General features: G+C 54.2%; 8 protein-coding genes across 8 annotated transcripts; 3 read left to right on the top strand and 5 right to left on the bottom strand.

Moving 5' to 3' along the window:
• Positions 1-576: 576 nt before the first annotated feature.
• AYL99_06360 (hypothetical protein) lies at positions 577-4,054 on the top strand (the record flags this gene model as incomplete). Its single annotated transcript, XM_018837869.1, has 7 exons — positions 577-668; positions 787-819; positions 870-993; positions 1,045-1,241; positions 1,304-1,419; positions 1,475-3,491; positions 3,550-4,054. The coding sequence occupies 7 exons, from the start codon at positions 577-579 to the stop codon at positions 4,052-4,054; spliced, it is 3,084 nt and encodes a 1,027-aa protein (XP_018692429.1).
• Positions 4,055-5,329: 1,275 nt separating this feature from the next.
• AYL99_06361 (hypothetical protein) lies at positions 5,330-6,517 on the bottom strand (the record flags this gene model as incomplete). Its single annotated transcript, XM_018837870.1, has 4 exons — positions 5,330-5,408; positions 5,462-6,222; positions 6,279-6,393; positions 6,459-6,517. The coding sequence occupies 4 exons, from the start codon at positions 6,515-6,517 to the stop codon at positions 5,330-5,332; spliced, it is 1,014 nt and encodes a 337-aa protein (XP_018692430.1).
• Positions 6,518-7,218: 701 nt separating this feature from the next.
• AYL99_06362 (hypothetical protein) lies at positions 7,219-8,667 on the top strand (the record flags this gene model as incomplete). Its single annotated transcript, XM_018837871.1, has 4 exons — positions 7,219-7,261; positions 7,345-7,382; positions 7,458-7,760; positions 7,819-8,667. 4 exons carry the CDS (start codon positions 7,219-7,221, stop codon positions 8,665-8,667), a joined length of 1,233 nt encoding a protein of 410 aa, XP_018692431.1.
• Positions 8,668-8,977: 310 nt separating this feature from the next.
• Positions 8,978-10,319, bottom strand: AYL99_06363 (hypothetical protein; the record flags this gene model as incomplete). Its single annotated transcript, XM_018837872.1, has 2 exons — positions 8,978-10,153; positions 10,212-10,319. The coding sequence occupies 2 exons, from the start codon at positions 10,317-10,319 to the stop codon at positions 8,978-8,980; spliced, it is 1,284 nt and encodes a 427-aa protein (XP_018692432.1).
• A 1,261-nt stretch (positions 10,320-11,580) lies between these two features.
• On the top strand, positions 11,581-13,754 carry AYL99_06364 (hypothetical protein; the record flags this gene model as incomplete). The annotated part of the gene is made up of 11 exons (XM_018837873.1): positions 11,581-11,941; positions 12,025-12,053; positions 12,105-12,113; positions 12,169-12,228; positions 12,285-12,327; positions 12,396-12,457; positions 12,529-12,619; positions 12,722-12,880; positions 13,062-13,161; positions 13,263-13,342; positions 13,552-13,754. 11 exons carry the CDS (start codon positions 11,581-11,583, stop codon positions 13,752-13,754), a joined length of 1,197 nt encoding a protein of 398 aa, XP_018692433.1.
• A 788-nt stretch (positions 13,755-14,542) lies between these two features.
• AYL99_06365 (hypothetical protein) lies at positions 14,543-16,317 on the bottom strand (the record flags this gene model as incomplete). The annotated part of the gene is made up of 4 exons (XM_018837874.1): positions 14,543-14,578; positions 14,633-15,881; positions 15,946-16,096; positions 16,152-16,317. 4 exons carry the CDS (start codon positions 16,315-16,317, stop codon positions 14,543-14,545), a joined length of 1,602 nt encoding a protein of 533 aa, XP_018692434.1.
• A 705-nt stretch (positions 16,318-17,022) lies between these two features.
• AYL99_06366 (translation initiation factor aIF-2) lies at positions 17,023-20,422 on the bottom strand (the record flags this gene model as incomplete). The annotated part of the gene is made up of 3 exons (XM_018837875.1): positions 17,023-17,266; positions 17,322-19,861; positions 19,913-20,422. The coding sequence occupies 3 exons, from the start codon at positions 20,420-20,422 to the stop codon at positions 17,023-17,025; spliced, it is 3,294 nt and encodes a 1,097-aa protein (XP_018692435.1).
• Positions 20,423-21,069: 647 nt separating this feature from the next.
• AYL99_06367 (hypothetical protein) lies at positions 21,070-25,177 on the bottom strand (the record flags this gene model as incomplete). Its single annotated transcript, XM_018837876.1, has 6 exons — positions 21,070-22,530; positions 22,579-22,775; positions 22,827-23,600; positions 23,655-24,390; positions 24,439-24,571; positions 24,630-25,177. 6 exons carry the CDS (start codon positions 25,175-25,177, stop codon positions 21,070-21,072), a joined length of 3,849 nt encoding a protein of 1,282 aa, XP_018692436.1.
• Positions 25,178-26,133: the final 956 nt, after the last annotated feature.

Raw genomic sequence — 26,133 nt, forward strand, 5'->3', positions numbered from 1 at the left:
GCCAGTCCCTTTGTATGTGCAAAGGACGCCCAAGACGACATTTCCGGCCTGAAAGCCCAAGCATCGAGTTATGCTCGAGGGTCTGACATGTTGACCACTCGGCGTCTTCGAGTTTCGGAAGAAATTTCCCTCACAATCTTGCGCCTAATCGTACGAATTTCAGCCTCGTCCGAGATGTATCCCAATGCGGTATCTCATGGACGCTTAGGCCATAGCTTACTGATGCACTCGCGTCTCCTCACTTGATCAAGGCGTTGGCCTGCCATCTGTGCCGAATTCAATTTGGTCTTCTTCAGCAGCCTTTTTCCTGATGTTCACCTGATACTTGCTTTGAGCCTTTCCGCTGTGAGGTTCAGCTCAACGCGTCCTCTGTGTCTCATCCTTTGTTTACTTGCTGCGTGTCTCCATCCCCGGAGGCGAGGACCTGCGAAAGGAAGTTGAGCAGCTGGAATCCACTCCCCTCTGTGGTTTTCAATGCTGCGGTAATTCTGCTTCTGTATCCGCCTTTCCTTGCGGAGGACTCTCCCTTTTGAATTGCTCTGCTTCGGACTTTTTCAAGGCCTTGGAATCGGCACCATGGCAAGCTCAAAGAAACCCTCGCTGCTGAAGAGGATCAACGACAAGCTGGGGTTGAAGATCAATCTCCCTACCCTATTGTTGATGTTCAAGTAAGTCTTGTAGGGGGACAATGCCGCAAGACGTATCACACGAAATTGTGCCACAGCACGGCTACGTGCCTACAGACTCTACCAAAGTTTCGGGCCCTACGCTAACGGCTTGTACCAGAGGAGCTGTGGCACCTACCATTGGCATCGCCATGTAAGTTGACTTGGAAAGAAAATGCGTCCACAGGAACTGACTCGTACCAGATATCAAGATGATCGCGTCGCAGACCACTACTCAACAATCGGCTACCTCATCCCTATCATGTCACTCTTCGTCGTACCCATCTTACCCCGAGCCAGGTTTTTGCAGAATTTCTTCGTCACTTGTGTACGATATCGGATGTCTCTCCTCAGCTGTGCTGAGCTCACTAGTTCCTAGCTCCTGACTTGCCTCGCAGCGGCAATATCCCTTCTCTACATGTGGACTGCTATCAAAGCTCGACAAAACACGACCCATTTGTCGGCGGAGCAGCGGAGCAATGGACCTGTTCCAGGAGCCGAAGTTGTGCCCTACAACGCAGCGGCAAGCGCATGTCTTGCTGTGTGGTTCTTCTTTTGGCTTTGGGCTTACAACACGTATGCGTTCCTTCTACTGGACGTTCTCTGTCTCAACGCGGCTGTGCTGATAGCCTAGGCAGGTTTCGCGCTTTTCGACCGCAATATTTTCTGCCTCTGATTGTGTTTGGTATATTTATCAACATCACGGCTGTATACGGTACCATCTTCCCGGAGATGGAACAGGTATATTCTCTAAGTGGGTATTGGTGTGCTCCTGTAGAAGGATTTGCGCTGATTTTGTGGCATTTTAGTAAAGCGACTCCTCGACACCTTCTTTGTCGGATTCGGGCTGGCATTCGCTGTCCACTTTGTGGTGCTACCTATCACATCACGAGATCTAGCAACACTGATCCTGACTGAGTACCTCCACGTCCTCAAAGGCGTCATCGATGCCAAAGCAGCACTACTGATCTCTTTACCTTCTCGTGACTGGAACAATGCGAGCACGACGAGCAGCTTGGAGAGCGACAGTGACGGGAACGACCCCAATGAACGGTTAACCTCCTGGCCCGAGGCTGAAAAGTGGAGAGCACTCACTGCGGCGGCGACCGAATGCCAGGTCAAGATTCAGTCAGAGATGCGTTATGTCAAACGGGAGGTCACTTTTGGGAAATTATCTGGCAAGGATTTCTCGAGTATCACCAAACTGCTGAGGAATGTTTTGATCCCGACTGCCGGCTTAGAGACGGTAATTCAGGTGAACGACCGAGTTGAAAAACAAGGTGGATGGACGTCAATCAAGACCAGCAAGGACGGTTCCAACTCCGAAGTTTCGGATCGAGCTTTGAATGACGTGGAGAAAGAGCGCTGGAGTGCGTTATTTGGCCAGATCGATGGGGCCTTCAAACTATTGTGGCAGGCAATGATCGAGGGACTCGACTACGCATTCCTCACGCTGCAAATCACCAAGAAGCCAGCATTTTCGACCAAAGCTGATCTTGAGGCGAGAGCAGCCGAGTTTCCAGAGGGCAAAGGCTTTGCAAAGTACCTCGAAAAGACAATCAACAACTTTTTGGCCGAACGAGAGGGGCCTCTGAAAGAGTGGTGTCACACGAACGAAACCGTTGAGACTACGGGCCAGTCGACCAGTCGGGCTTCGCATAAGCGACATACATCCCAACTATACCTTCTGCTTGATCTCGAATACTGCGTTGTGACAACGGCAATGGGGATCCTTGACCTGGTCCGGTTCGCCGATTCCAAGGTCGAAGATGGCACCATGAGGAAAAGACGGCTGTTGTCCCCGACCGCGAAGCAGTGGAAGAAGTGGGCATGGGCAATCATCAGCCGGGAAGACAGCAATCTGGATTACACGGCATACAGCTACCGAAGCGGTACCCCGACAGTTTATCTGGGAGATGCTCTCGGGATCAACCGAGATCCTGAGCACCTTCCGCCGGTGACGTGGTGGGAGAAGGTGACTGATTACTTCCGCCTCATTCCAAGGCTTTTCGGCTCCAAGGAATCCTGGTTCGGCTTCAAGGTCGCCGTGGGGACCATGATTATCGCGGTCACAGCCTTCCTGCGCAACTCGCAGCAGTTTTATATCAAGCAGCGTATCATCTGGGGCGCCATTATGGTTGCCATCAGCATGACCCAAACCGCCGGATCCGGCATGTATGGACAATTTGTGAGGATTTTCGGCACGTTCTTGGCCATGGTCCTCTCCTATATTGACTGGTATATCGTGGACGGCGACACAGCGGGCGTCATTGTCTTTCTGGGCCTCACCATCTTCCTCTATCACTATCTTATGGTCACGAAACCGAACGACCCCGTCATCCCCATGATCGGCATGATCACGACTGTGTTGATCGTGGGATACGAGCTTCAAGTCAAGCAAGTTGGCCTCGCCATTTCCGAATCAAACGGTCAAGTTTTCCATCCGGTGTACGAGCTCGCGCCTTACCGGCTTGCATGCGTGCTCGGCGGCGTGGGCGTCGCGTGTTTACTGACATATTTCCCTAGCGTAACCACCGCGAGAAGTGAGATGCGGAGGGACTTGGGAAATACGTTGTATTTACTCGGTCAATACTACAGCTCCTCGCACAAGGCGGTCTCGCTGCGCCTGAAGGGGCTGGAAGGAGACGTCAAGGACGAGAGAAGCCCTCTTCGGAGGCTGGAGAAAGCCCGCACCAAGCTCTTTGCGAAGAACTTGATTCTCATCCAGGCGATGAAGAATCATCTGCGGTTCATCAGATGGGAACCTACTTTTGGCGGCAGATTTCCCAAGGAGATCTATGAAAGGATGCTCGCCCACACAGAAAAGTAAGTGACAGTTATCTTGAGGGTCTTTTCCTTTACTCGCCACTGACAACGTTCGCAGCATCCTTCGCTTTACGGCGATGATCGCATGGACCACGAAAACCTTCAAGGAAATTCCCGAAGCGGTCGGCCACCTTGAAGCGCCCAACACCATCGTCGCCACCAACGAGACCGGCACCTGGCTCAAGGATTTTACACAGCTGATCTCGTCATTGGAACTGACTTCGCATAGTGTCACGTCGCTGCTCGCTATCCTCTCGGGCTCCATCGGATCCGGCAAGCCCCTTCCCCCGTACCTGCGGTCACCGGAGCGGTTCCACATCGACGAGATGCTGTCGTCGCTCGACTCGAGCATCCTGGACACCAAGCACATCTGTGAGCCGGGCTACTCGGCCTTCGCCGTCATGCAGGTCTGCACCACCATGCTCAACGAGGACCTGGCAGACCTGCTGGCCGAGACGAGGAGACTGGTTGGCGAAGCCGAGTTCAACCTGGACGTGGTGCAGGAAGACTACGAGCGCAATGTCGGCACGCTCCCGCGCGAGATTCGGGAGAAGGCGGATTGAAGTGGCTCTGGTCGACAGCAAGAGGACGAGAGAGGAGGAAGCAGTGGGAGACTCCTGGGTTTTGCCCAGGGAAGCATGCTCTTTCCTGATCTTGCGAAATACCAGAAGAGGACACAAAAATTGTCTCTTTGATTAATATTGACACCTTCCAGCACGTCCATTGTGGACAATCAAAACACCCAAAAATCGGCCCGGCCTACTCACTGGATATGAGTTTGAGGAGCGGGAGAGAAAGAGGGAGGTGTCATATCATATCATATCATACCAGGTACAAAGTATGTTGTGCATGAAAAGCGACCTAATATATATTAAAGCAAGTTGGTTTGGTTTGGTTTGGTTATATATTAGCAGGTCCTGGCCCTATACATACATATTGCACCATAGACTGACTCCTCGACCTTGATTTACTACAAAAACATAATCCATCCCGCCACTGAATACTCGCATGTAAAGTACCCATAAAGACCTATATACGAGTGACTAAGTCTGATAACCTCGTTAGCCATCAAGCGGTCCCAAACCCTCAAATCATTGCTTTCTATCTAGTCGAGCCCACCACCGGCCCACTCCGGTCCTCCGGCGAACTTTGTGTAAGGTTATTTCTCACTACTTGTTCGTGCCGGGCGACGTAAAATGTGTGTTTGTTCATGCCTGCGCATCATCATCTTTCCCTTCGGTTCCACATTCAAGATGTCCGCCCACCCAGTGCTGCCCAGCGAGCGACAAGCGAAATCTGTCGGCATCGCCAAGGATCCTCTCCCACTGGATGCCAGCACGACAGCAATGACAACAAAGCGGGCATGCAGGAAGTGAATTCAATTCGGTGGATGTTGAGACTCTCAAGACCTTCCGTCTCAGTGTTTCTCGGGTGTTTCTTGATCCAGGGTTCACGCAAGATTCTGTCCGTGCATACACCGGAAGGGTATGCATGCATGCATGTAGACCCTCCAGGATCTGTGGACGAAGTACTGCTGTACTTGCATGCCTTGACCATGGACAGGTCGTATTTCGACGATTGTCTTTGCTTCGATGGCGAGTTGTTGAGCGTCGATGTCTTCAGGTTGGAACTTCCCTTATATGAGAGCTGACAGTCTTACCGCTTGACCCAGAGGTTCTTATTGAGAATGCTCCATTTCTCCCCATGGCGCCATTTTCACTCAACAGCCTCATCGGCATTGGTCGCTTCGGTGACGATGCTGGGCGCTGCACGACAACGGCTCCGTGCTGCCTTGTATCAGGTTCTCTGTGATCCTTCTCACGGAGTCTCTATTGCTCTCATATCTCCCTTGCGCTTGTCGACGGCTCGTGAGATTGTCCCGTCTGGTTCATTGGTTTCTGGCCGATGACTGTGTACCTTGCCGTGGGTTAGCACTGAGGATCCAAAGGTGCAGCGGTACGGATACTCACACATCATACAACGCGTGAATCGACCTGTTCTTCATGTCACGTCGGACTTCCATCAGCAGCGATTCCAGCTCTGGCTGGGTCCACCCGAGGACGTTCAGGAACAGCCTCAGGCTCACGGCCTGCAGCCCTTCGAAGATCTGCGTCCAGTTGACCAGCCCCATCCGTTTCAGTGTCTTGTCTTTCGGCCATGGACCAATGGGCACCGGAACCTTGACCGCCTGGACATTGGTGAAGCTGGCCTCTCTGACCCACCGCTCGAGCTGTCTGCCGACCGTCAGTGTCCTCCCCACCTTGGCGGCGGCCTCCATGCACAGCACCTGCCAGCGTTTGATGGCGTGCTTGTCCGACAACGACCCGTCCTGCGAATAGTAGTCAATGTCGAAATCCTGGAACTCGACCCAGCCACCGGGGTTGAGGTTGTCATAGCATTGACGCATCAGCCTGGGCCAGTCCGAGATCGACCCGACCATGTACCGGCAGTGGATAAAGTCGGCCTGCTTGCTGTACGTCCACTGGTCCATGATGTCGTCAATCTCGAACTGCACGTTGGGCGGCACGACCTCGGGCATGGTGGGACTGATGTCCACGCCGACCACCACGGCGGAAGGATGGGCGTCGGCAAATTCGATGGCCCACAGCCCCGTGCCGGCGCCGAGGTCGAGGACACGGCCCAGGTCGGGCTTGAGCGGAGCGAGATGCAATCGGTCCTTGTTGATGATTGCAAAGAGGGCGTGGGCGATGTCGAGACGCTCCAGCTCGGCCTGCCAGGGTGACAGTCTTGAGTAAGAAGCGAGAGACTTCAGATGGCGGAACGCACCTCGTCGTTTGGACGATGGTATGTCCCATCCTTGTACGCGTGATATCGTCTTCCAAACTGTTCTTTGTTCTGAAAAATACTGGAACGGACAGACGTCGTCGTCTCTCCATCATCACTGTGGAGAGGATGTGTCAAGACCAACTCATCGATTTGCAGAGATAGTGGACTGACCCTACTTACAGCTCAGCTACTCCTTCATCTTCATCCAACAAGATGGGGGCAGTCTGATTGTCGGCCATATCGATTGTCGTTTCCAAGGCGTCGTTATAGGGAGAGTATCGAGTTCCAAGTTGTTGAAGGAATATCAAAGCCCTACAAGGTTGCTTTGGAGATGCTACGTCAAATATCACCTCTCTGCTCCATCCGGGTGTCGAACTTGCTGTCCCTCGCTTGAGCTGGGGACATAGGTACATAGTTGTCCTAACGGGGCATCCTTGCAGACCAAAACCCCTTCAACTCCCATAGGTCAGCAGCGTTGACGAGATACCACTGCGGAGTCGGCGGGAGACATTAGCGGCGCGTGGGACTGTGTGCTGACCCTCACCCGCGGGCATCATGCGCCTTAGGAGGCCCACGAGGTGGATAGAAGATCTTGTGTCACGGTGAATAGGAGCCATCCACGTTTGAGGCCTCCATATCGAGTCCCCACAGCGTATCACTCTATGCCATGCACGAGAGCGAATTCAGTATCACGGGCTTCTACACGAACGGCAAGCAAGGTGGTAAACTTTGAAGCCACATCGGGGCCACAAAAGTCTCCCCCTCCTTCAAAAGTTCAAAAGTACAACCTGATTCGGTTCGTGGGACAGCAACTAGAGAGAGCGAGAGAGAATGACATGGCAGTGACCAGCTCGAGACGAGACGAGACAAGGAAGGACATGTCAGATCTCTAGAAATCCAACCATTTCCCCCGACAATCCATTAGAATACACGCAAATCAATGGCTTCCACAACTCCCCTCAATGTGATTGTGATAGGCGCAGGTACGTGCAACATCTCTCTTCTTGGACAGGCTCCTCCGGTTCGGCAGACTGGCCATCCGGCCGGCAATTAATAGTTTTCCCAGGGTCTACCGGGCTGCTCCTGGCACAGGGTCTGAAACAGGTATTATTATTCCCCCTTTTCCGACGAAAGATGTGCATACATACACGCAGAGAAAGCCAACGAAAGTGGTACTAGAATGGCATTCCCTGCACGGTCTATGAGCGGGAGGACCACACCACCTATCAGAACCGTGCTCGCGAGTGGGGGATGACCTTGCACTGGGGAGCCGAGTTTCTCTCCAAGTTCGTCCCGCCCGAATTGGCGGACCACATCGACGCGAACATCTGCTGTGACCCGTTCTTCAAGGGCAAGGTTACGTCGCTACCCATCTACAATGGCGCCACGGGCGAGAAGCTCTTTGAGATGGAGGGCATGGACCCCCGGCGAGTATCCCGCAAGAAGCTGAGGACGTTTCTGAGCCAGGGCATCGACGTCCAGGTAAGAGACTCCCCAAGATCCCTTTTGCTGGCATTGCTGGCACTGATGGGTAATCCAGTACGGGAAGAAGTTGGCGTCCGTCACCGTCGATGCGGGTGAGTCGGTGACGGCCGTGTTCGACGACGGTACCAGTGCCTCTGGTTCTCTCCTGGTGGGCTGCGACGGGGCCCATTCGACGGTGCGTAGGTTCCTCGTGGGCGACGAGCTGGCCAAGGAGGAATACATGGACATCCAGATGTTCAACGTCAGCTGCCGCTTCCCCAGGGAGACGGCCGAGTACCTGCGGTCGATTCACCCGATCTTCAAGCACAGCTACCACCCGGACAACTTCTCGTGGTGGAACTCGATCCAGGACGTCAGCGACCCGGACCGGCCCGAGACGTGGCTTTTCCAGAACCTGCTGTCCTGGCCCGGGGCGCCACGGCCCGAGGACCTCCCGGACCAGGCGTCGCGGCTCCGGTTCTGGCGCGACCGCGTCGCCCGCTACGCCGAGCCCTGGGCCACCATCGGCCAGCACCTCCCGGACGACCTGGTCTTCCCCACGGACCGCACTGTCGTGTGGAAGCCCGACATGGACTGGACGCAGAGCCCGCTGTGGCCGCGGGTGACACTGGCGGGGGACGCGGCGCACGCCATCCCGCCCTTCCGCGGCCAGGGCCTGAACAATGCGCTGCAGGACGCGGCGAAGCTGGTCGACGAGCTCGGGGCCTTGCTCGCCGCCGGTACCAGACACTCCTTGCGCGAGGCCGTCGCCGCCTACGAGGCCGAGATGAAGGAGCGCGCCCTGCTCGAGATGAAGGTTAGCATCCTCCAGGCCGAGACCGTGCACGACTGGGACAGGCTGATGGAGGCGCCTATGATCAAGCACGGTATGAACAAGTACAAGGAGGATCAGGGCGCGGAATAGATAGACTCTGGATCTCTTGTCTGGGCAGCAGTAGCAGTCTTCTCGCCAGATATTCTAGACCAAGCGTGTCTTTGTGGCCCGGCACATCATACATATATAGTTTTCCGACGGTCTTTCAAATCTAGGAAACCCCCGAATGGGTACCATAAGTTGTAAGGGCGCTCAGTTACAATCGATGGCTTGCTCGATGGAAATATATACAGCAGAACCTGTAGAGACATCTCGCTTCCAGGTGATCCTCCTCCGACCGAATCTTTGTTCCTAGCTTACAGTATTCATCGTCCCCCCCCCCTCCCCCCACCACAGGTACTCACACGCTCGCCCTCTCGCCGTACAGGATGCCCTCGACGTACTCGGCAATGGCCAACGCGCTCGTCAGGCCGGGGGACTCAATGCCCAAGAGATTGACGAAGCCCGGGAACCCGTCCTCCTCCTGGATGTAGAAGTCGACGAAGCCCTTGCCGTCCTTGCCCCAGGTGCTGCCGGTTCGGGCCAGCTTGGGCCGGATGCCGCAGTAGTCGAGGGCGATGGCGCTGGGGTCGATGGAGGGGAGGTACGTCTTGATCACGTCGATCGCCTCCGACAGCCGCGCCGGGTTGGGCGCCAGATCGTCCGGCGACGTGACCCATTCGACGTCCGGCCCGAACCGGATCCGTCCCGCCATATCCAGCGTCAGGTGCGTGCCTAGCCCGCCCAGCCCCGGGATGGGCGCCGGGTACAGCAGCGTCTTGGGCTTTGGATGTGAGGCCGAGTACGAGAAGTAGCTGCCCTTGGCGTAGTAGGCCTGGCGGTGCCGTTCGGGCGGCAGCAGCATGTTGGACACATCGACGGCCGCCAACCCGGCTGAGTTGATCACCGTCTCGGCCGTGATGGTGTCCTGGCCGCCGGTGCCGTCGCGGGATCGCGTCGTGATGGTGTACCCGGCGATGTCCTCGCCATTGCTGGACGACGAGGAGGACGAGGAATGCAACGGCTCGATGTTCTCCACGACGGTGTGCAGGACTTCCTGGCCGCCGCGCTCGTCGAAAGCCCCTTCCAGATAGGCCATGAAGGCGTGGGAATCGATGATGCCGGTGGTGGGGGACTCGAGGACGCCCGCCTCGGCGCGGACGTCGGGCTCGCGGGCGGCAATGTCACGGCGCGAGAGGAAGTGGGTGGGCACGTCGTCGATGGTCCGCGTGAAGGCGTGCAGGGCCTCCAGTTCAGCCAGCTGCACAGCGTCCTGGGCGATGATCCATTTCTTGGTGCGCCGGAATGGAATCCCCTGGGCCTCACACAGCGCGTACAGCATCTGGCGCCCGTGCACGCACAGCTTGGTCTTCAGCGTGTCCGGCCCGTAGTAGAGCCCTGCATGGATCACCTCCGAGTTGCGGCTGCTCGTCTCGGTGCCCACCGCCCCGTGCCGCTCGATCAGGATCGTCGACGTGCCCGTCCGCGACGCGAGTTGCCGGGCGACCGCGAGACCCACGGCTCCGGCGCCGATGACCTGGATAGATCCCGGTCAGCATCTGCTGGGAAGCCACGGTGGCTAGGAAGACACGTACTGCATGTGTAAAGTCCACACTGAGCGATCTGGTCGTGGAGAATGTTCTCGTCTTGGGGGCGCCGTGGGAGAGTAGTCTGGCCCCCGTGCGAGCAATTGGCGGTGACATGACGGCGACTCCTCGTCTGATAGACGCCCTCAGGTTTGGTTTCGATATATCCTTTCCGTTCAAGTCAACCGCACAGACAGCGGTGAGGCAGCTCAGGAGACTGACTTGACACCATCTGCTGACTGAGGGCAACAGGCTTTCTCAGTCTGGCATTCCCTCGACACCAATTGAGGTCGGCGAGTCACTTATCAGGACTTGTGGGTTCCAGCAAGAAGAGCCAAGTGATTCAACTCGACGTGTATGTACACAGCTGGATCTAGATAAAACAGAAATATTTTCTTTTTAGGATGGATAGTGAGGGTGAATGCCGCGACGTCAACGACGGCGAGGAAAGAAGGCAATGTAATAGCGCCACTTTGATAAGCGAGATCATGTCGGAATTGATATCCGATGCCCTCCCTCTCTCTTTCTCTTCCCCCCCCCTCTCTCTCATGGAATAAATACATGTACGAGCTGGGACATCTTTGTTCGTGGCTCAGGCTGCCCTGAGTATCTTCTTCCAAGATATCAATGCTGCCATATACAACCAAAGCTGGGACAATGACTGACAGACATACTGGTCCTGCACGTATTTCGATTCACACTGATACCCTGGTTGTCACTTCAACTTCTATGCTTCATCACAAACCCTGAAGATGTATATATATAAATTGAGAGAGGTGCAAGGCATTCCATGCATATTGAAGAGAAGCCACGACACCAATCCGATGAAGGTGGATTGGTATGGTCCATGTGCCACTTACTCTGCCAACATTTCCCACCACTGGCATCTGGCCCCAAGAGCATTTATATATACACCTCAGTGACAAAACCCAGTCCCAACTTACCAGCAACGAAACAGGAACAGATCACAAATGGTATCAGTCTCACACATACTGCATACCGGTCCTCGGACTGACGCGATCGCTTCTCCTGGTGGCGCCATCCAAGACTCCTCCAATGGGGTTCTCTATCCCTCGACAGGAAGAAGTAGACATACACGTGGAGATCCATTGCCATAGACCCAGGCCCCAATGACTCCCGGCACAGTCTTATCACGCAATGGGGGGGTATATGGATGGAGTTGCTGATTACAATTGGAACCCAGTGTGCTTGCCGTGCGGCCTGGTCAGAAATTGATCACCGACGTTCTTCTCTTTTAACCGTGGGCAGTGCTGTCTTTCTTCTTCTGCTTCTTCTCACGCTCACAGAGGCTTTTGTCCAAGACGCATCCTCCCATTCTTTTGGGTCTATACAGAGATCACTTTCACCACTGGACGCGATGGCACACCTTGAAGCCCGCAAGCACGTCTCTCCCGACTCGGGCTTCCCCATCACCCTGCACCCAGGCTTCAACGCCAAGATCAAGGACTGGGTGCCACCGGAGCCTCTGCGCGAGGAGTTCAAACCCAAGCAGGACCGCGCCCTGTTCGCCGACCCGGAGAAGAAGGCGCTCTTCGCGGCCGCGCGGCGCGTGGACCTGACCGAGTCAATCGGCACGCTGCTGGAAAACGTCCAGCTTTCGCAGTTGGACGGCAAGCAGCTCGACGAACTCGCCCTGCTGGTCACCGAGAGAGGTGTGGTGTTTTTCCGCGACCAGGACTTGACCACCGAGGGACAGTACAAGCTCTTTGAACATTACGGTACACTTACCTGGAATAGCAGACGGCTGGTTCGGGTTGACGGCTTGGATGTGTTCATGATGCTAAGGAAAATGGATTTGTAGGGACGCTCGACCGACATCCGGCTCAAAAGGTACGTCCAGTCTACACAATCGATGTTCCTGCTGACACGGCGTTCAACCAGGATCAAAAGGTAGCCCTGCTTCACAAAGGTGAAGGAGGAAAGTCACCGGCTAAAGAGTCTCCAGCATGTGGTGATCAAAGGGAGCCAGGAAGACCACCGTGAGATATTGAAATACACTCCTTGGGTGTGTAGCTACCTTTGCTTGTGTCATTGGTATTGGGTTGAACTGACACCTCGCAGCCTTCCGGGGACTGGCACGCCGACACATCCTTTGAGATCAACCGTGCGTCTTGCCTTTTCCGGCCCTGAAGAGCGTCTCTGTGGGCGTGCAACTGACACCCATTGGAACAGCTCCGTCTTACTCCCTCCTGCGCATGGAAGAACACCCTCAAGTCGGAGGCGACACTGCCTGGGTACGTCCAACGACCTGAGTTGTGAGAAACGGCAGGGAGTGTGGCCATCCTCATTAACACCCGATTTACAGATCTCGCAGTACGGCACATACGACGCCCTGAGCAAAGCCTTGCAGAAGTTCGTCGAGGGCCTGCACGCCGTCCACACGTCGCGGCTCCAATGTCAGTTTCCCCCTCTTCTTCTGGTTGTCTCAGAAGGACAATGGAGGGGATATGTTCAAGGTTTGTGTCAAACTGAATTGACCACTAACAATATCCGTGCAGACGACACCATCCTCGACCTCTGGGGCGTCGGCCCCAACAGACCGCCCATCGACACCCACCACCCGGCCGTGCGCACGCACCCGGTCACCGGCCTGAAAGCGCTGAACGTGAACCCAGGCTTCGTCACGGGCTTCGCGGAGCTCAACAAGAAGGAATCAGGTATGGTGTCTATTCTGCGCGTCTATCCCTTTGCCGTTCATCCTTACTTCTTTCTGCCTGTCACCCTTTCTCTTGTCTTGTCTTGTCTTGTCACCGGTTCACGCCACCCATCATTATAGACGTCGCTCTGTTTGCGGCCTCACTGCCTACACTAAACTAAACATGCGCCACGACAATACAGACAAACTGCTCGAGTTCTTCGAATACCACCTGCACTCGGCCGACGACCACTACGTGCGCTGGAAATGGGCCGTCGGCAGCGTGGCCATGTGGGATAACAGGTGTGTAACACAAATGGCCCCCATCCATAGATGGATACCACCCAGTATATTCCTACTATGGACGGATTGTGACGCTGACTCGTACCTGAATCACACCACAGATGTACTGCCCACCGCGTCATCCCAGGAACGTACGACAGTCCCCGCAAGGGGATCCGGACGACGGTGTTTGGCGAGAAGCGTAAGTTGTGACTGACTGACTCACTCGAGCACCGAACCCTATCTTGCCTTTCCCTTGCCTGTCTATCCGCCGTCGATCTATGTATCACAATATTTCCCCCAGATCCTAACTAACGCCTCCTCTCCCCCTCCCTCGCCCTCCTCCTTCCGGCCGGCCGGCCAGGAGGAGAGGAGGGACGACGGGAAATGAGGAGAGGAAATACCACACAGCCTACTTCGACCCCACGAGCGAGAGCCGTCGCGAACGCCACCAACGCGCCGCCTCCAAAGCAGGGGCCGCCACCGCAGCGATCAACGGCAGTGCGAAAGCGACGACGACGACGACGAATGGGACCGCCGGAGGAGGGAAGCCCGTTACCACGACGACCTCAGAGTCGTCCCTCCACGAACCGCATGAGCACACCCCTGCATGAAGCATGATAAGAGGCAGGCGCGGCAGATTCGATCTTATGGAATTTCCCCCAGGGCTGAATGCCTCACATACACACATAACATATCCTATCCGCGACGGACGCAATAAATAGACTGGTGGAGGGAAGGGGTGAGTGAGTGAGTGAGTTAGTGAGTGTCCTGAGAAGTTTAGACGATCGACGATTCTGACGCGATGGGGGTGATAAGTGAGGCGGTCCAATACTCAGTACTCCGTACACGCTCGTTAGACTCCTAGCGAAATAGGTCGGGAATATACTGTAATAGACCTCAACGTATACTCACTTCATCCCGTATATCATCCATATATGCAAACATACTGTACGAGAGAAACCGGTCAGATGCCATCGGAACCGCAGAAAGAAAGAAAACCAAGAAAATCGGGATAGACTGACTGACTGACTCTATTCGTTCCATCGATCAGCATCTGCTTGGTCCATCTTCGACCGCTATTAACCACGCATGCTAGCTATCCAAGCTCGCTCACATTTCCGGCTAAACTATGTACAACCCACCCATACTCTTCTTCTCTTACATGTAAAAAGGCCAGTCACCCCCCGAGGAGACCAGGGACCACCCCTGTTCAGACCCGGCGTGCCTAGGAAGGCCGACGAGACCAATACGCAACGAGGCTGTGGTTCTATGCTGCTGCTTGCCGCTGGGACACCTCGCTGGTGGCAATATGGACAACAATATCTCTCTCCAACGTTGACCTGCGTGGCCAGCAAAGTCTATCGCTGAAACGCAAAATAAACAATCACAACCCATCACTTTATGGCCGCTCAGAGAAGACCAGCTTGCAATGATCCTGCCGTCAAAGTCAGCAAACACGCACATTTCAATAACAGCCGTAGTAACTTACTTGAGGGAAAATGGTCGCAAACACCTCGATATCCTCACTAATGGGCGTGGGCTCGTGCTCCCAGTCCAACAAGATGCTGGCTTTTCCAATCATGGCCATCAGGTTCAGCTGAGCGTATGTCTGTCCCAGGCAGTAATGAGGCCCCGTGCCAAAGACCAGCCAATTCTTGACCTGCTTGTCGGCATCCCCGGTAATCCATCGCTCGGGCTCAAAACTGTCCGGGTTGGGATATGCTTCGGGATCATGGGTTGCGGGCCAGATGGAAGGGATGATCATGGAGCCTTTCTTGAGGGTGTAGCCTTCCGTCACGGGGAAATCCTTCTTGGTCACGTAGGGCACCAAAATGACTGGAGGACGATATCGCAACGTCTCTTTGACCACTGCTCTCGTCCAGACCATCGACTCCAGCATGTCCATATCAAACGGCTTGTTGCGGTCGCCGCCTCGAAGCTGGAGATTTTCTTCTCGAACCTTGTCCAGAATCTCCGGTCGATCAGCCATAATCTGGAACAGCCAGGTGCACGCGCTCGACGTGGCATCTTGCGACGCAAACAGGAAGGTGAAGACGGTCTGGGCAATCTCGAAATCGGTAAATTCTCGCAGCAATTGAGGTGGCTTCTCGGACTCGTCCACTTTTTCGCCTCGCTCGAGGCGCTCTCGGTACTTGGTGGAATCCTGGATCTGCTTGACCCAAGCATCGAGAATGCATGTGATACTGCCGCCGGCAGCCATTCGCACCTTGGATTTGGCCGCACACTTGGCGAATTCGTCCAACACCATGTCTGCTGCCTTCTTTCCGTACCAGGTCTTGGTGAACGGGATAATGATGGGGAAATTGACGAGCTCCAACGCCGCGGTGATCAAGTAGTAGTCGTGGGCGATCTTCTTGACCACCTTCTCGCTCATGTAGTGTCCGACAAAGGTTCTGCACGACACGGCGCACATGAGCTCGCGGAACACGGGCATCCAGGGCTTGGCTTTCATGTTGTTTTCCTTGGACATCTCCAGAAAGTTTTTGAAGTACTTGCTGTAGACCTCCTCTTGACCGGGCAAATACATCTCGAGCGCTTGGCGCGTGAACAGCCCGTTCAACCCCTTGCGATACTCGACGTGGGCTTTTCCGTCCAAAAAGACCCAGTTGGTGGGACGAAGGAGTTTCGGCGCGACATCGACGACGGTCGGTTTGACGAAGCCCGGCGAATTGAACACTTTCCGCGCCATGTCTCGGGTTCCAGCAATGACAACGAATCTGGCCACAGACGGTGGTTAGCACCAGGGCCCATTCCCGTGAGCAACGTGCGAATGCGGCATACTTGTGGAAAACGGAGACGCAGCTCAGCTCCGCACTCTCCCATTTCTCCTTGTACTTCCTAAAGTCGGGTCGCATCGATTCGAGAAAAGGGCCCATGAAGGGCATCTTCCACGCCGGGCCGACGATGCCATGCTTCTTCCATTGGTAGCTACCTGCGCAAATCATCAGTCCCCGCGCACTACCGGATTGTCATCACCGGGCGCTCACATTGATCGTAGGTAGCCAATAGTAGGATAATGGTCAAGAGTACGGTCCAAACATTAAGCTGCGCCCACACTCTCCCCACGATGCCCGAAGCATAGGCGGCCTGAACCTTGAGGTCGGCGTTGGCGAGAGGAGAGGCAAAGCTGGTGGCATTCGCGAGGACGTCCATGGCGTATTGGTTGGAGGGGGGCTCTCAAGGGGGCCGCGGCAAATGGGTGCTTTGAAAGCCCGATCGAATGGGGGCACTGTGCCTTGCAGCTGGGCAACAAGGTATGACGAGGGCGACAGCGGCAACAACTGGTTGTATCAATCCTCCTCTCCTCACGGCCGTAGAGGGTGTGTCAGATCCAGACAACGACGACGACAACCACCAAACCGACAAGATTGCAGGCGGGTTTTTTCAATGGGAAAATCTGGGGCGTGCTCTTCTCACCGCCAAATTTGCTCTAGTTCGGCCACGGGTGCTCCTTCCATTATGATTGGGCGCGGGCTCGTGGTACGATTCAATCTCCGCGTCGGTTCATGAACTTCCCGGATGGCGACACTGGCTGTCCTGTCAGCCAATCACACGAGCTACTGATAATATTCTTTTCTTACCAATCGGGACAGATATTCTATTCAAATCACTACAAAGCCACAGAATGCAGTTTTGAACAACAACGATTCAACAGAAAGAGAGAGAGAGAGAGAGAGAGATGAGATAAGTCCTCCAGAACGGAGCACAAGCTTGGTCAATCCCAGTACTCCGCCAGTGACCCATACCCGCAGTATTGCTAACACATCCAGCCCAAAAATGCAAGTCATGTCATGCATGCTTTTCTGCAGACCTTTAAAACGCCCTTCTGATATCCATGTCATCTCATGCTCTCGTCATCTAAGGAATGTCGAAAACGGGCTTGAGCTTCTTCAGCAACGCCCATTCATCCCGTGTCACCTCGTCTCGGTAAAACTCCTTCAGCGTATCGATCGACCGGCGAGAGATCAGGGAGTAAAGCGTATCCTTGTCTTCCAGCTGTCGTCCGTACATGGGCTGATTGGGTCCTTCAATCTTGACGGCCACTGATGGCTGCCCCTTTTTGCATATTGGGATGGTCTTGTGTTCGCGCTCGATCGATGCCCTTGTGTCCATGTTAGTTCTTCCGCCCATGTCTCGTGGGTTGCTGGTTCACTTACACTCTGCCCAAAGTAATGATTTCCTTCACACCCGTGACCGGATTCGTCTTGACCACCGCAATTGGTGTCAACGGCCGCAGGCTGCCCTCAACCACGTCCACCCCCACCACGATCGGATCTTTTTTGTTGAAGACCTGGATAGGGCTGAGCACGCACGGGAAGACAGCGTGCAACTTGCTCTCTTCCTTCTTCTTTTCCCGCAACGCCTCCATGTGTTGGGTAAAGGCGTCGAACAGGTGGTAGATGATGTCCGCGGTAAAGATCTTGATGCCGTTTTCGTCCGCGTATTGCTGTGCCTCTTTGTCGACTTTTACATCGAAGCAGAGCATCACCGCGTATTCTTTCGCCTTCTCCAGCATGGTGCCCGCCATCATGACGTCTCGCTTGTACACCGGCCCAATGGCAATATTGGCGACGGGAATCTTGCTTTGCTTGAGGAATTCCAACAACGCCTCCAAAGAGCCCAGAGTGGAGGCTTGGACGCTGACACCTCGGTTGTCTTTGGATATCTTGCTGAGAAGACTTTGCAGATCCGCCATGACGTCGTCCATCAGGTCTTCCTCATCGTCCTCAGGTCCGACCACGAGCAAGCGGGAACCTGCAATGGCTTTTTCCAGGTCGTTGGCGGCGATCTTGACACCAAGGGCGGCCTTGCACTCTTTGTTGTGTACATATTGCGACTTGAGGCGCAACTCCTTGAGCGGGGCAGGCGTGAGAAGCGCTCGGATATTCGTGGCAATCGGGCCGTCGGTGCCACACAGCACAATCCGATCTCCTTCTCGAAGCACGCCGTTCGACAGGACCACATCAATGGTCGTCCCGAGGCCTTCGATAACTTTAACTTCAAGCACCGTGCATTCTACCTCAGACAAATACATCAGGCTGGACGTCATCCGTTCCTGAGTCAGCGACACCAAGAGCTTGAGCAGATCTGGAATGCCTTCGCCTGTATGCGCCGAAGTGGGCACCAGTGATACGTATCGGCGCATGTCCTTGTTCTCGTAAAAGAGCTCGGAGTTGAATCCTTCCTTGGCAAAGGCGAGCTTGGTTTCGGCAAGTCGACTCTCAAATTCGGCTACCACTCCCTTGGACTGGAAAGCGAGACTGTCCTGGAAGCCATTGTTGTCGATTTTCTTCCAGCCATAGAGACGGTCAATCTTGTTGAGGGCCACGATAAACGGGGTCTTGCGGTCGCGAAGCAGTCTCATCGACTCCAAAGTCTGCGGCTCCAAACCGTGCATAATATCGACGACCAAAATGGCAATGTTGCAGAGCGAGGAACCGCGGGATCGAAGGTTGGAGAAAGACTCGTGGCCAGGAGTATCGATGACCAACAAGCCAGGCACTTTGAACTCGAATTTGCCATCTTTGTTGACAACAGCCGTCTTCTGTTTCAGGGCATCCACAGGGAAGTAGGTCGCACCGATCTGCTGAGTGATACCACCTGCTTCACCTTCCTGCACATTTGTCTGTCGAATTTTATCCAGGAGCTTTGTCTTACCCGTATCGACGTGACCCAAAATACAACAGATAGGTGAGCGAAGGTTATCTTTAGACCGAGCAGCAAGGGCTTCCTCGTGAGCTTTTGCTCTCCTGGCGGCGGCTTCTGCTTTCTTCTTGGCGAGCGCTCGCTGGGTGGCAGTGCCTTCCTCTTCTGAGGATGAGTCTTCTGAATCTGTGTCGGATTCGATGGGCCTCTCCTTTGGCGGAGGTCCCGAATCTCGGCTCGCGGACTTGGACACTGCCCCATTCGTGCCGGTTGTGGGCGTCTTCGAAGCGCTTCCATTGGCAGCTGCTTTGGGCACGCCGGCCGCTTTTTCTTCGTCACTCGATTCGGCATCCCAACTATCCTTAACGTCTTCATCAGCAGCCTTCTCCCAGTCATCAAGCTCCGATGACTCTTCCTGCTTCGCAGCCTCGGCTTCTGCTGCAGCTGCAGCGGCGGCGGCTTCTTCGGCTTCCTTGGCCAGTCGCTGGCGTTCTGCTTCGGCCGCCTCGGCCTCTTGTCTCGCTCTCTCAGCAGCAGCTTCGAGGTCGATCTCTTCCTTCTTTGGGCCTCTCCGTTTTTTATCGACCGCAGGTTTCTTCTTTTCTTCGACACCTTCAGTCAAACCTGCGACCTTGACTCCAGATTCGAGCAGTTGCTTGAGGCGAAGATCTTGTTGCTGCTTCCTCTTCCTGTCAGCCTCCGAGAGGAGTTTGCCTTCCTTCTTTAGCTGCTCTTTCTTCTCCTTCTCCTTCTCCTTCTTTCGTTGTCTTGCCTCGGCTTTCTTCTTCTCCTCTTCAGCCTCCTTTCGTAAGCGCTCTTCTTCGGCGGCCCTTTCGGCGGCTTCTATTCTGGCCTGCTCTTCTCGTTGTCTAGCAAGAGCCTCTTGCTGCTTTTGGATGGCAGCCAGATGTGCCGGAATCTTCTTTTTCTTGCCAGACTTGTCCTCTTTCTCTGGTGCGACAACAGGTGCTTCGACCTTTTCGGCCACAGCAGGCTTAGCTTCCTCAGCCTTGGGACCTGGTGCCGGGGCGACAGCCTTTTTCTTCGCAGCCTATTTTCCGTGTCAGCCTTCAAGCAACCTGCCTTGAGACGGCGCCCTTACCTGTTCTTTCTTTCTCTGCTTCTCACGTTCCTTCTTCTCGCGTTCTTTCTCCTTCTTAGACTTTACTCCACCCTCGCCAGCGTCTTCGCCGTCGTCCACGGGAGCAGATGACTCGTCCTTGTCTTGTGGCTTCTTGCCCCCTTTGCCCTTTTTGTTTGCATTGCCTGCAAAGACATCGTCGTCGTCGTCAAATGTTGCTTCAGTGGGCGCTTTGGCGTCCAGGTCGTTCTCAGGCTGGGGCGGGGCAACACCATCCGCATCTTCGCCTTCAACAAAATCATTGACAACGGGTTTGCCCTTCTTAGCACGTCTGTCCTTGTTCTTGCGTAGAGCCGCCAGCAATCCACCACCACCACCACCACCATCACCGTTCATCTCTTCTGCAGCGTCATTCTCTGTCTCTGCCTTCTTTGCATCTTCGGTGGCCTGGGCTATCGGGTCGACAGTCTCACCGAGCTCATTCTCCCAATCGTCGGCCTGTTTCTTGCCGCCCTTCTTCTTGGGCGCCATTGCAGTGATGGTTGTGAAGGGGGTTGGGTCTTGATATGAAGCGTTCACGGTTTAGAGGCGGCGACATAAAGTCGTGTGCAGGTTTTGTCAAGACGGGCGGGGAGGCTCTCGAGCAAAAGGTGGCGTAGAAGCGAATGGTGGCTATTGGCCAGAGGGCTCGGATCTTTTAGGTTCTTTGCCACAATATCTCAGGAAGAACGGTGAGTGGGAACCGGACTTAAAGAGTCCTGAATACTGGTCGCGATGGTCTCCCAGGACAAACAAGCTGAAAGGAATGGAGGTGGTGGGGCAACTGAGAGGAAAAATAAAGTGACGTTTCATGAAGAAACAGTGCGGGCGGAGTTTCGGCATCGTTGCCTGGCTTGGCACTCCTCGGGGATCTTGAGGAATCACTGTCTGAGTTTATATGATTATACTGAGATGAGTCCGTGCCACAGTTGTTGGAATGGGACACTATTTTCACACTAGAATTTTGAGTGTCATTATCTGGACATGGTGATATTGGTGATGGGTGGGAAGTGTCGTCGTTCATTGTCCAACAAGCAAAACATGCATTCCAATCGCTTAGGGCATCGATATAAGGCCCCTGAGAACCTGGAGATGCGAGAGCCTGTGGCCCTTTCCTCCTCATAGACCGACCTCCTCCATTAGGTTCGCGGCGGGTATACCATCAACTTCCTGATCCAAGCAACCACAGCGTCCACAGGCTCCACTGTCTCCCCCAAGGTCTCCTTCACCAAAGCCTTGAAACTATCCAATCTGTCTGACCCTTTCAGAACATTTCGAAGGTTGTATGGGCCTTGCTCGATCATCATGAGAAGTCGATCTCCCTGGACATGCATGTCCTTTGGCCGGAAAGCCGGAGGTTGCCAGAGGTATGGCTTGTTGTCCACGTCTCTCTTCTTGATGGGCACCGCCTTGATCGGTTTCTTGGCCAGGTAGCTCATTTCTTCGATGAAGTGGAGTAATTTCCACTCGTGATGCTTCAAGAGCGCAAAATGGAGAACGGTGCCGTCGAGAGTGCAGCCGTAGAAGCGAGTTCGATCAGTCTTTCGAGAGCCCTGTGACATGTCGAGTCGGAAGCGGTGGATGTGACCCGGCACCGTCGCATGAAAGGCCGGGGTTGCTTGGGTAGTTCCCTTGTTCAACCCTGAGAAGCCAATGATATCCGTGCCTCCCACATCGGCCGAGGCAAACACGGCGGTGGAACCATCCAAGACGACAATATCTTTGGCATATCTCATCTTGGTGTCGCATTTGTGGTGGCGTAATACGTTATCCTTCTCCACGAGAACAAACAACGAGTGTTGCTGTGTGGCTACGCAGATGAGAGAACCTTGGCAATAGATGGCATTCGCATATGAGGGGAGTCCGTACCTCGCCAACGTCTTCCATCTGCGTGTGGACCAATCAAGATGATGTAAGACGATTTCTTTTCCGGCGGCAATCAAGAGAGATGACATCTTGTACGCACATATGGCCGTAATGGGTTCCCGACTGGTAAAGGCAAGTTTTGGAGTCGCGTCGGGTTTGCCCTTACCCAAGCTTTTGGCATTGACACAGACAACTCGACCAGGTCCTCGCACACCGGGTTTGGTGCTCGACTGCTCTAAAGCGAGTACCAGCCATTCATAGTGATTGTGTCCGTCTGTTGGTGCCCAATCAATGAGATCGTGGATTATGTCGCTGTCATCTCCAGTCACGATGGTTGAAAAGAGAGCGCCTTCGGATTCTCTCGACTTAGGATATTGCAAATTAGGAGTGATGAGCTGGAGTCCGACCCTTTGAACCTTATTTGACGGTTGGTTGGGAACGTCCTTCTCTCCCTCGGGCAGGGGAATACCGGTGTGCCTTGTGCCTCGAAGCTCCGTAGGATCGCCTTCTTTGGAGAACGCAACAACAAGCTTTTGGAGGAACTGTGAGTAGATTATACGCTGGGGAATACCATTCAGGTTCAGATGCTTTGCGATTCCGTGTTCCTGAGCAATCACAGAACAGAAGAGCAAATCCTCTGCCACAGCACAAATCAGGAAGCCTCCAGGGTGTTCGTCTCCTGATGCAAGCTTTGGAATGCGGTGGACTGCATTGATCAGCGGTTGGAATGACGGCTGATCGTATATTAGCATAGCACGAACTACGGCCATAACCAGACGTACCTTCGTCCTATCTGTCACCCACAGTGAAGACACTGTGTAGTCGACCACGGCCGAATTGGGATGGAGCGTGATGCGGCGAAGTGTATATTCGCAAAGGACGAGCGCAGATGGGTACTGTGGACCGCCAGGTGGACTCTTCTCCTCGACAATCTGCACAGAAGTTGCTCCAACGCGGTAGATGTCGTCACATTTCAAAGCTATGAAGCTGTCAGCACCGAGGATATGTATCGAATACCTACACACCATACCTGTTTTCGAGAGGTCTTCACAATTCACCCTGAGTTCCAAGCACATGACGGTGCCCAAGCGGAGACCACACAAAAGCAAGATGGGGCCTGCTGCGTCCTGTTTGAGTGCGACCAACGAAGACACTGCGGTATTCTCAACGTTCGCACCGAGATCTTGAACTCGAAATTTGAAAACAAGCTCTAAAGTGTCAGTGTAACCCAGAATCTCTCCAGTTGATGTACCGATCAGAATTAGCTGCATGCCCTGTACCTGGAGGCAGCAAATCGCATTGGGAATGTGTCTCAGTGTCGCAGGCGGACGCTGTGTGAAACGAAGGTCTCCGTCCTCTGAGGCTTCGATGTCGATCACACCAAGCTCAAAGCCTGAACTGACGCGGTGGGTGGTGGCAATGGCCTGGTCACCCGCGAAGAAGCCCGCATGGGCGATACGTGATGCTAGGTGGCATAACTCTCCAACGTCGCCGTCAGCTTCGATAAGTATGGCGTGCACACCATGGGTAGTCACTTGTACAACAGTGTCGCGATTCAAAACCGTTGCAGCAAGCGTGGGATGGTCGAAATCAAACCCGGGGTGACTCTCCGTATCAGTGAGCGAGATGTCCTGAGATTCTAATCCGAATAAGACCATTGACGAGTTTGTTGTATGAGAGGCCAGCAGCAGCAGCTCATCTGTTCCAGGTATCTCCAAGCTAAACAGCCGTTCAACCAAAGCGGCCTCCGGGAACGACATTTCCCAGCCAATTTGAGCTTCCAATCCATAACGAATTTCTGACACTTGACCATGTCTATCACAAGGACCCGAACAGGCAAAGAGCCTGCCTGGCGTACCTTGCCACACGGCAAGGTCTTGACAGTCAACGGCTATCGGAGGTCCGAGGGCAATATCATTCAGTGGAGCGAGTGTTTCGATACGCTGAATGCGTTCTGGCGATCCTCGGGCAGAGACATGAAAGACTCCTCCGTCGGTCAAGCTGCCACCCACTATGATGATATCACCGCCTGTCCTAGGGGGTCCAGAGAGCATGCAGAATGCTGTGTCAACACTGAAACCGAGATGGCCGATAGTGTTGTTGGTGCTGAACTTTGTGCTGGACGCTTTGTCGATTAGAAAGTTTTTCAAGAGCCCGTCTTCTCGCAATACGACGATATCGTCGCATCGCTCGAGGTACTGGTTGTGGCGCCTAGGTCTGACCCATTGCACCCACTCCAGATTTGTGTTGATGTTGTCCATACATCGACAGTAAACTCGCTTCATTTGAGAAGAATGGACATTCTCATAGTAACTGATGCCAGCCGCCATGACCACAATGTACGAAAAAGGGCGCGTTGACGGAATCAACATCAAGGGCAGCTGATCTTCTCTCAACTTGCGCCCACTGCATGTCATTGGCTGGATTGTCTGGAGTGGTTGGCGCGTGTCCCATCTGTAGAGGTATTGATGCGTTCCCTGTTCCGCCTCTCCAGAGTAAACCAGCAGAAGCAGGATGACCTTATTGGGATCGCCCTCGGGACTGCGTAAGAAGGTCATCATCAAAATCTTGCCAGCCACTTGAATAAACCGTTGCTGCGATGATTAGCTCCGACGTATATTCATGAAGCCAGTCACACATACCTCTTCAGAGGGACGGAAAGAGGTAGGGTTGAGTGGATCCCAGGTATCAATCTCTGACTTGATCTCATCCACATAGTTTAGTTTGAAGACTCCAAAATAGCCCGATGGTGAAGCTACTGCAAGGGCACGGGATCTGAACCATCAGTCAGTGGCCCATCCAAGTAAGATGGGAGTCTGTTGGCGATGCATACTCTGGATCAACAGCGATATCCCGACATTCTCTTGAAGGCAGATCCACCCCTCCCAAGAACGGCCTTTTGGCGAAGATGAGTTTGACATCTCCAACAGCATCCTTTCTTGCATAGACGTAAATCAAATCATTGTCTTTCGTGATGAGGACGAGGATCTGTGGTGGCTCCGAATCTTGGACAGGTTGACCGCGAATACTGAATTGCTCTTGATCCCGCTCTTGTTTCAATATGGCATCGACAATTGGCACAGACTTCAATTCTGCTGAGATGATTTTGGCATCGGTGATTGTGGTGCCAAAGTCGAGCTTGGCGGTCACGACAACCAACTGTCCGCTGTCTTTGAATTCGTGAAGCTGGACGAAGGTTGGTCCAACAAAGACAACGTCGTTGTTGGAAGGCGAGCGAATACGGGCAGGTAGAATCCATCTGATCGTGGAGCTGGAGCTGAGAGTCCTGGAAAGAATGCCAACGCGGTCTTGGATGGTCAATTGGCCATGGTCACGGCCGTCGGGGGATTCCCTCCCTTGACGACGGCTCCCAGACGCCATCGTTGACCCATGCAATGGCTGCATGTAGTTGGGCAACAAAAAAGAAGCACAAACTAAATGAAAGCCAACGGGAGGATGGCTGTGACAATGTGAGAGGACAAGGTTTCGCCCCGTTTGATTGAAAGACGACGAGGGCGAACAAGAGCGGCAGAGCTGGAGGTTGATATACCCCGTACTGGGTTTCTCTGTGTGTGCAATCCGCGCCCTGACCGGACTTGGGAATTGGTATGATGCTTCCGTCGCCTTCCGTCCCTCTCTCTCTCACAAGTTTAGTAGTGTCCAGAAAGAGACATCTTGCGCCGACAGAGAGATGAAGCGGTCAGAATACGGGGTTGGTGGTCCAGGACGCCGAAGGACAGGAGCAAATCTGGCCTTACGCCCGACTGGATCGCCATCGGTTCATCCAACATGGGGGTCGGCATACGATGCATGCAAACAGTCCAGCTGCGAGTGAAATCAACCTGTCGTTCGAGGCCTTGAGGAGGATGTTGGCGAACACAAACAAATGCAGGGTGTGGGAAATGACAGCAGATTCTGCAGGTCGACGGTGGAAGTAGTTGGCGCTGCATTCTCCATTCCCCACCTCCACAACTTCTTGGTCCATCCTTCTTCACCTCACTTCTCCCTTTTTCCCTTCACCCATCCACCCATCACCACGCAACAAACCACTCCAAGGAAGACCGACGAGGCCTGTGAAGCCTAACACTCTCCAATCACCCCCCCTACGAACCACCCATGACGGGATGAACACCAGGGAGGGTTGCCTGGGTCTGGGTGTGGACAAAGTTGACATCTGACGGGGGTCAAACTGGCCGCCTTGTGCAACCTGTCACATTATCAACTACCTCCCGCGTCAAATTCCATCCCCATACTTGTCTTGACGGCGTGGAGGTGACACCGGCCATTGTCTTCTTTCGGCCCGTTTGAATCTCGACCCAAAGAGCGGCGTGCACTAG

Source organism: Fonsecaea erecta (genome assembly GCF_001651985.1).
Source record: "Fonsecaea erecta strain CBS 125763 chromosome Unknown Scaff5, whole genome shotgun sequence".
Taxonomy (NCBI): domain Eukaryota; kingdom Fungi; phylum Ascomycota; class Eurotiomycetes; order Chaetothyriales; family Herpotrichiellaceae; genus Fonsecaea; species Fonsecaea erecta.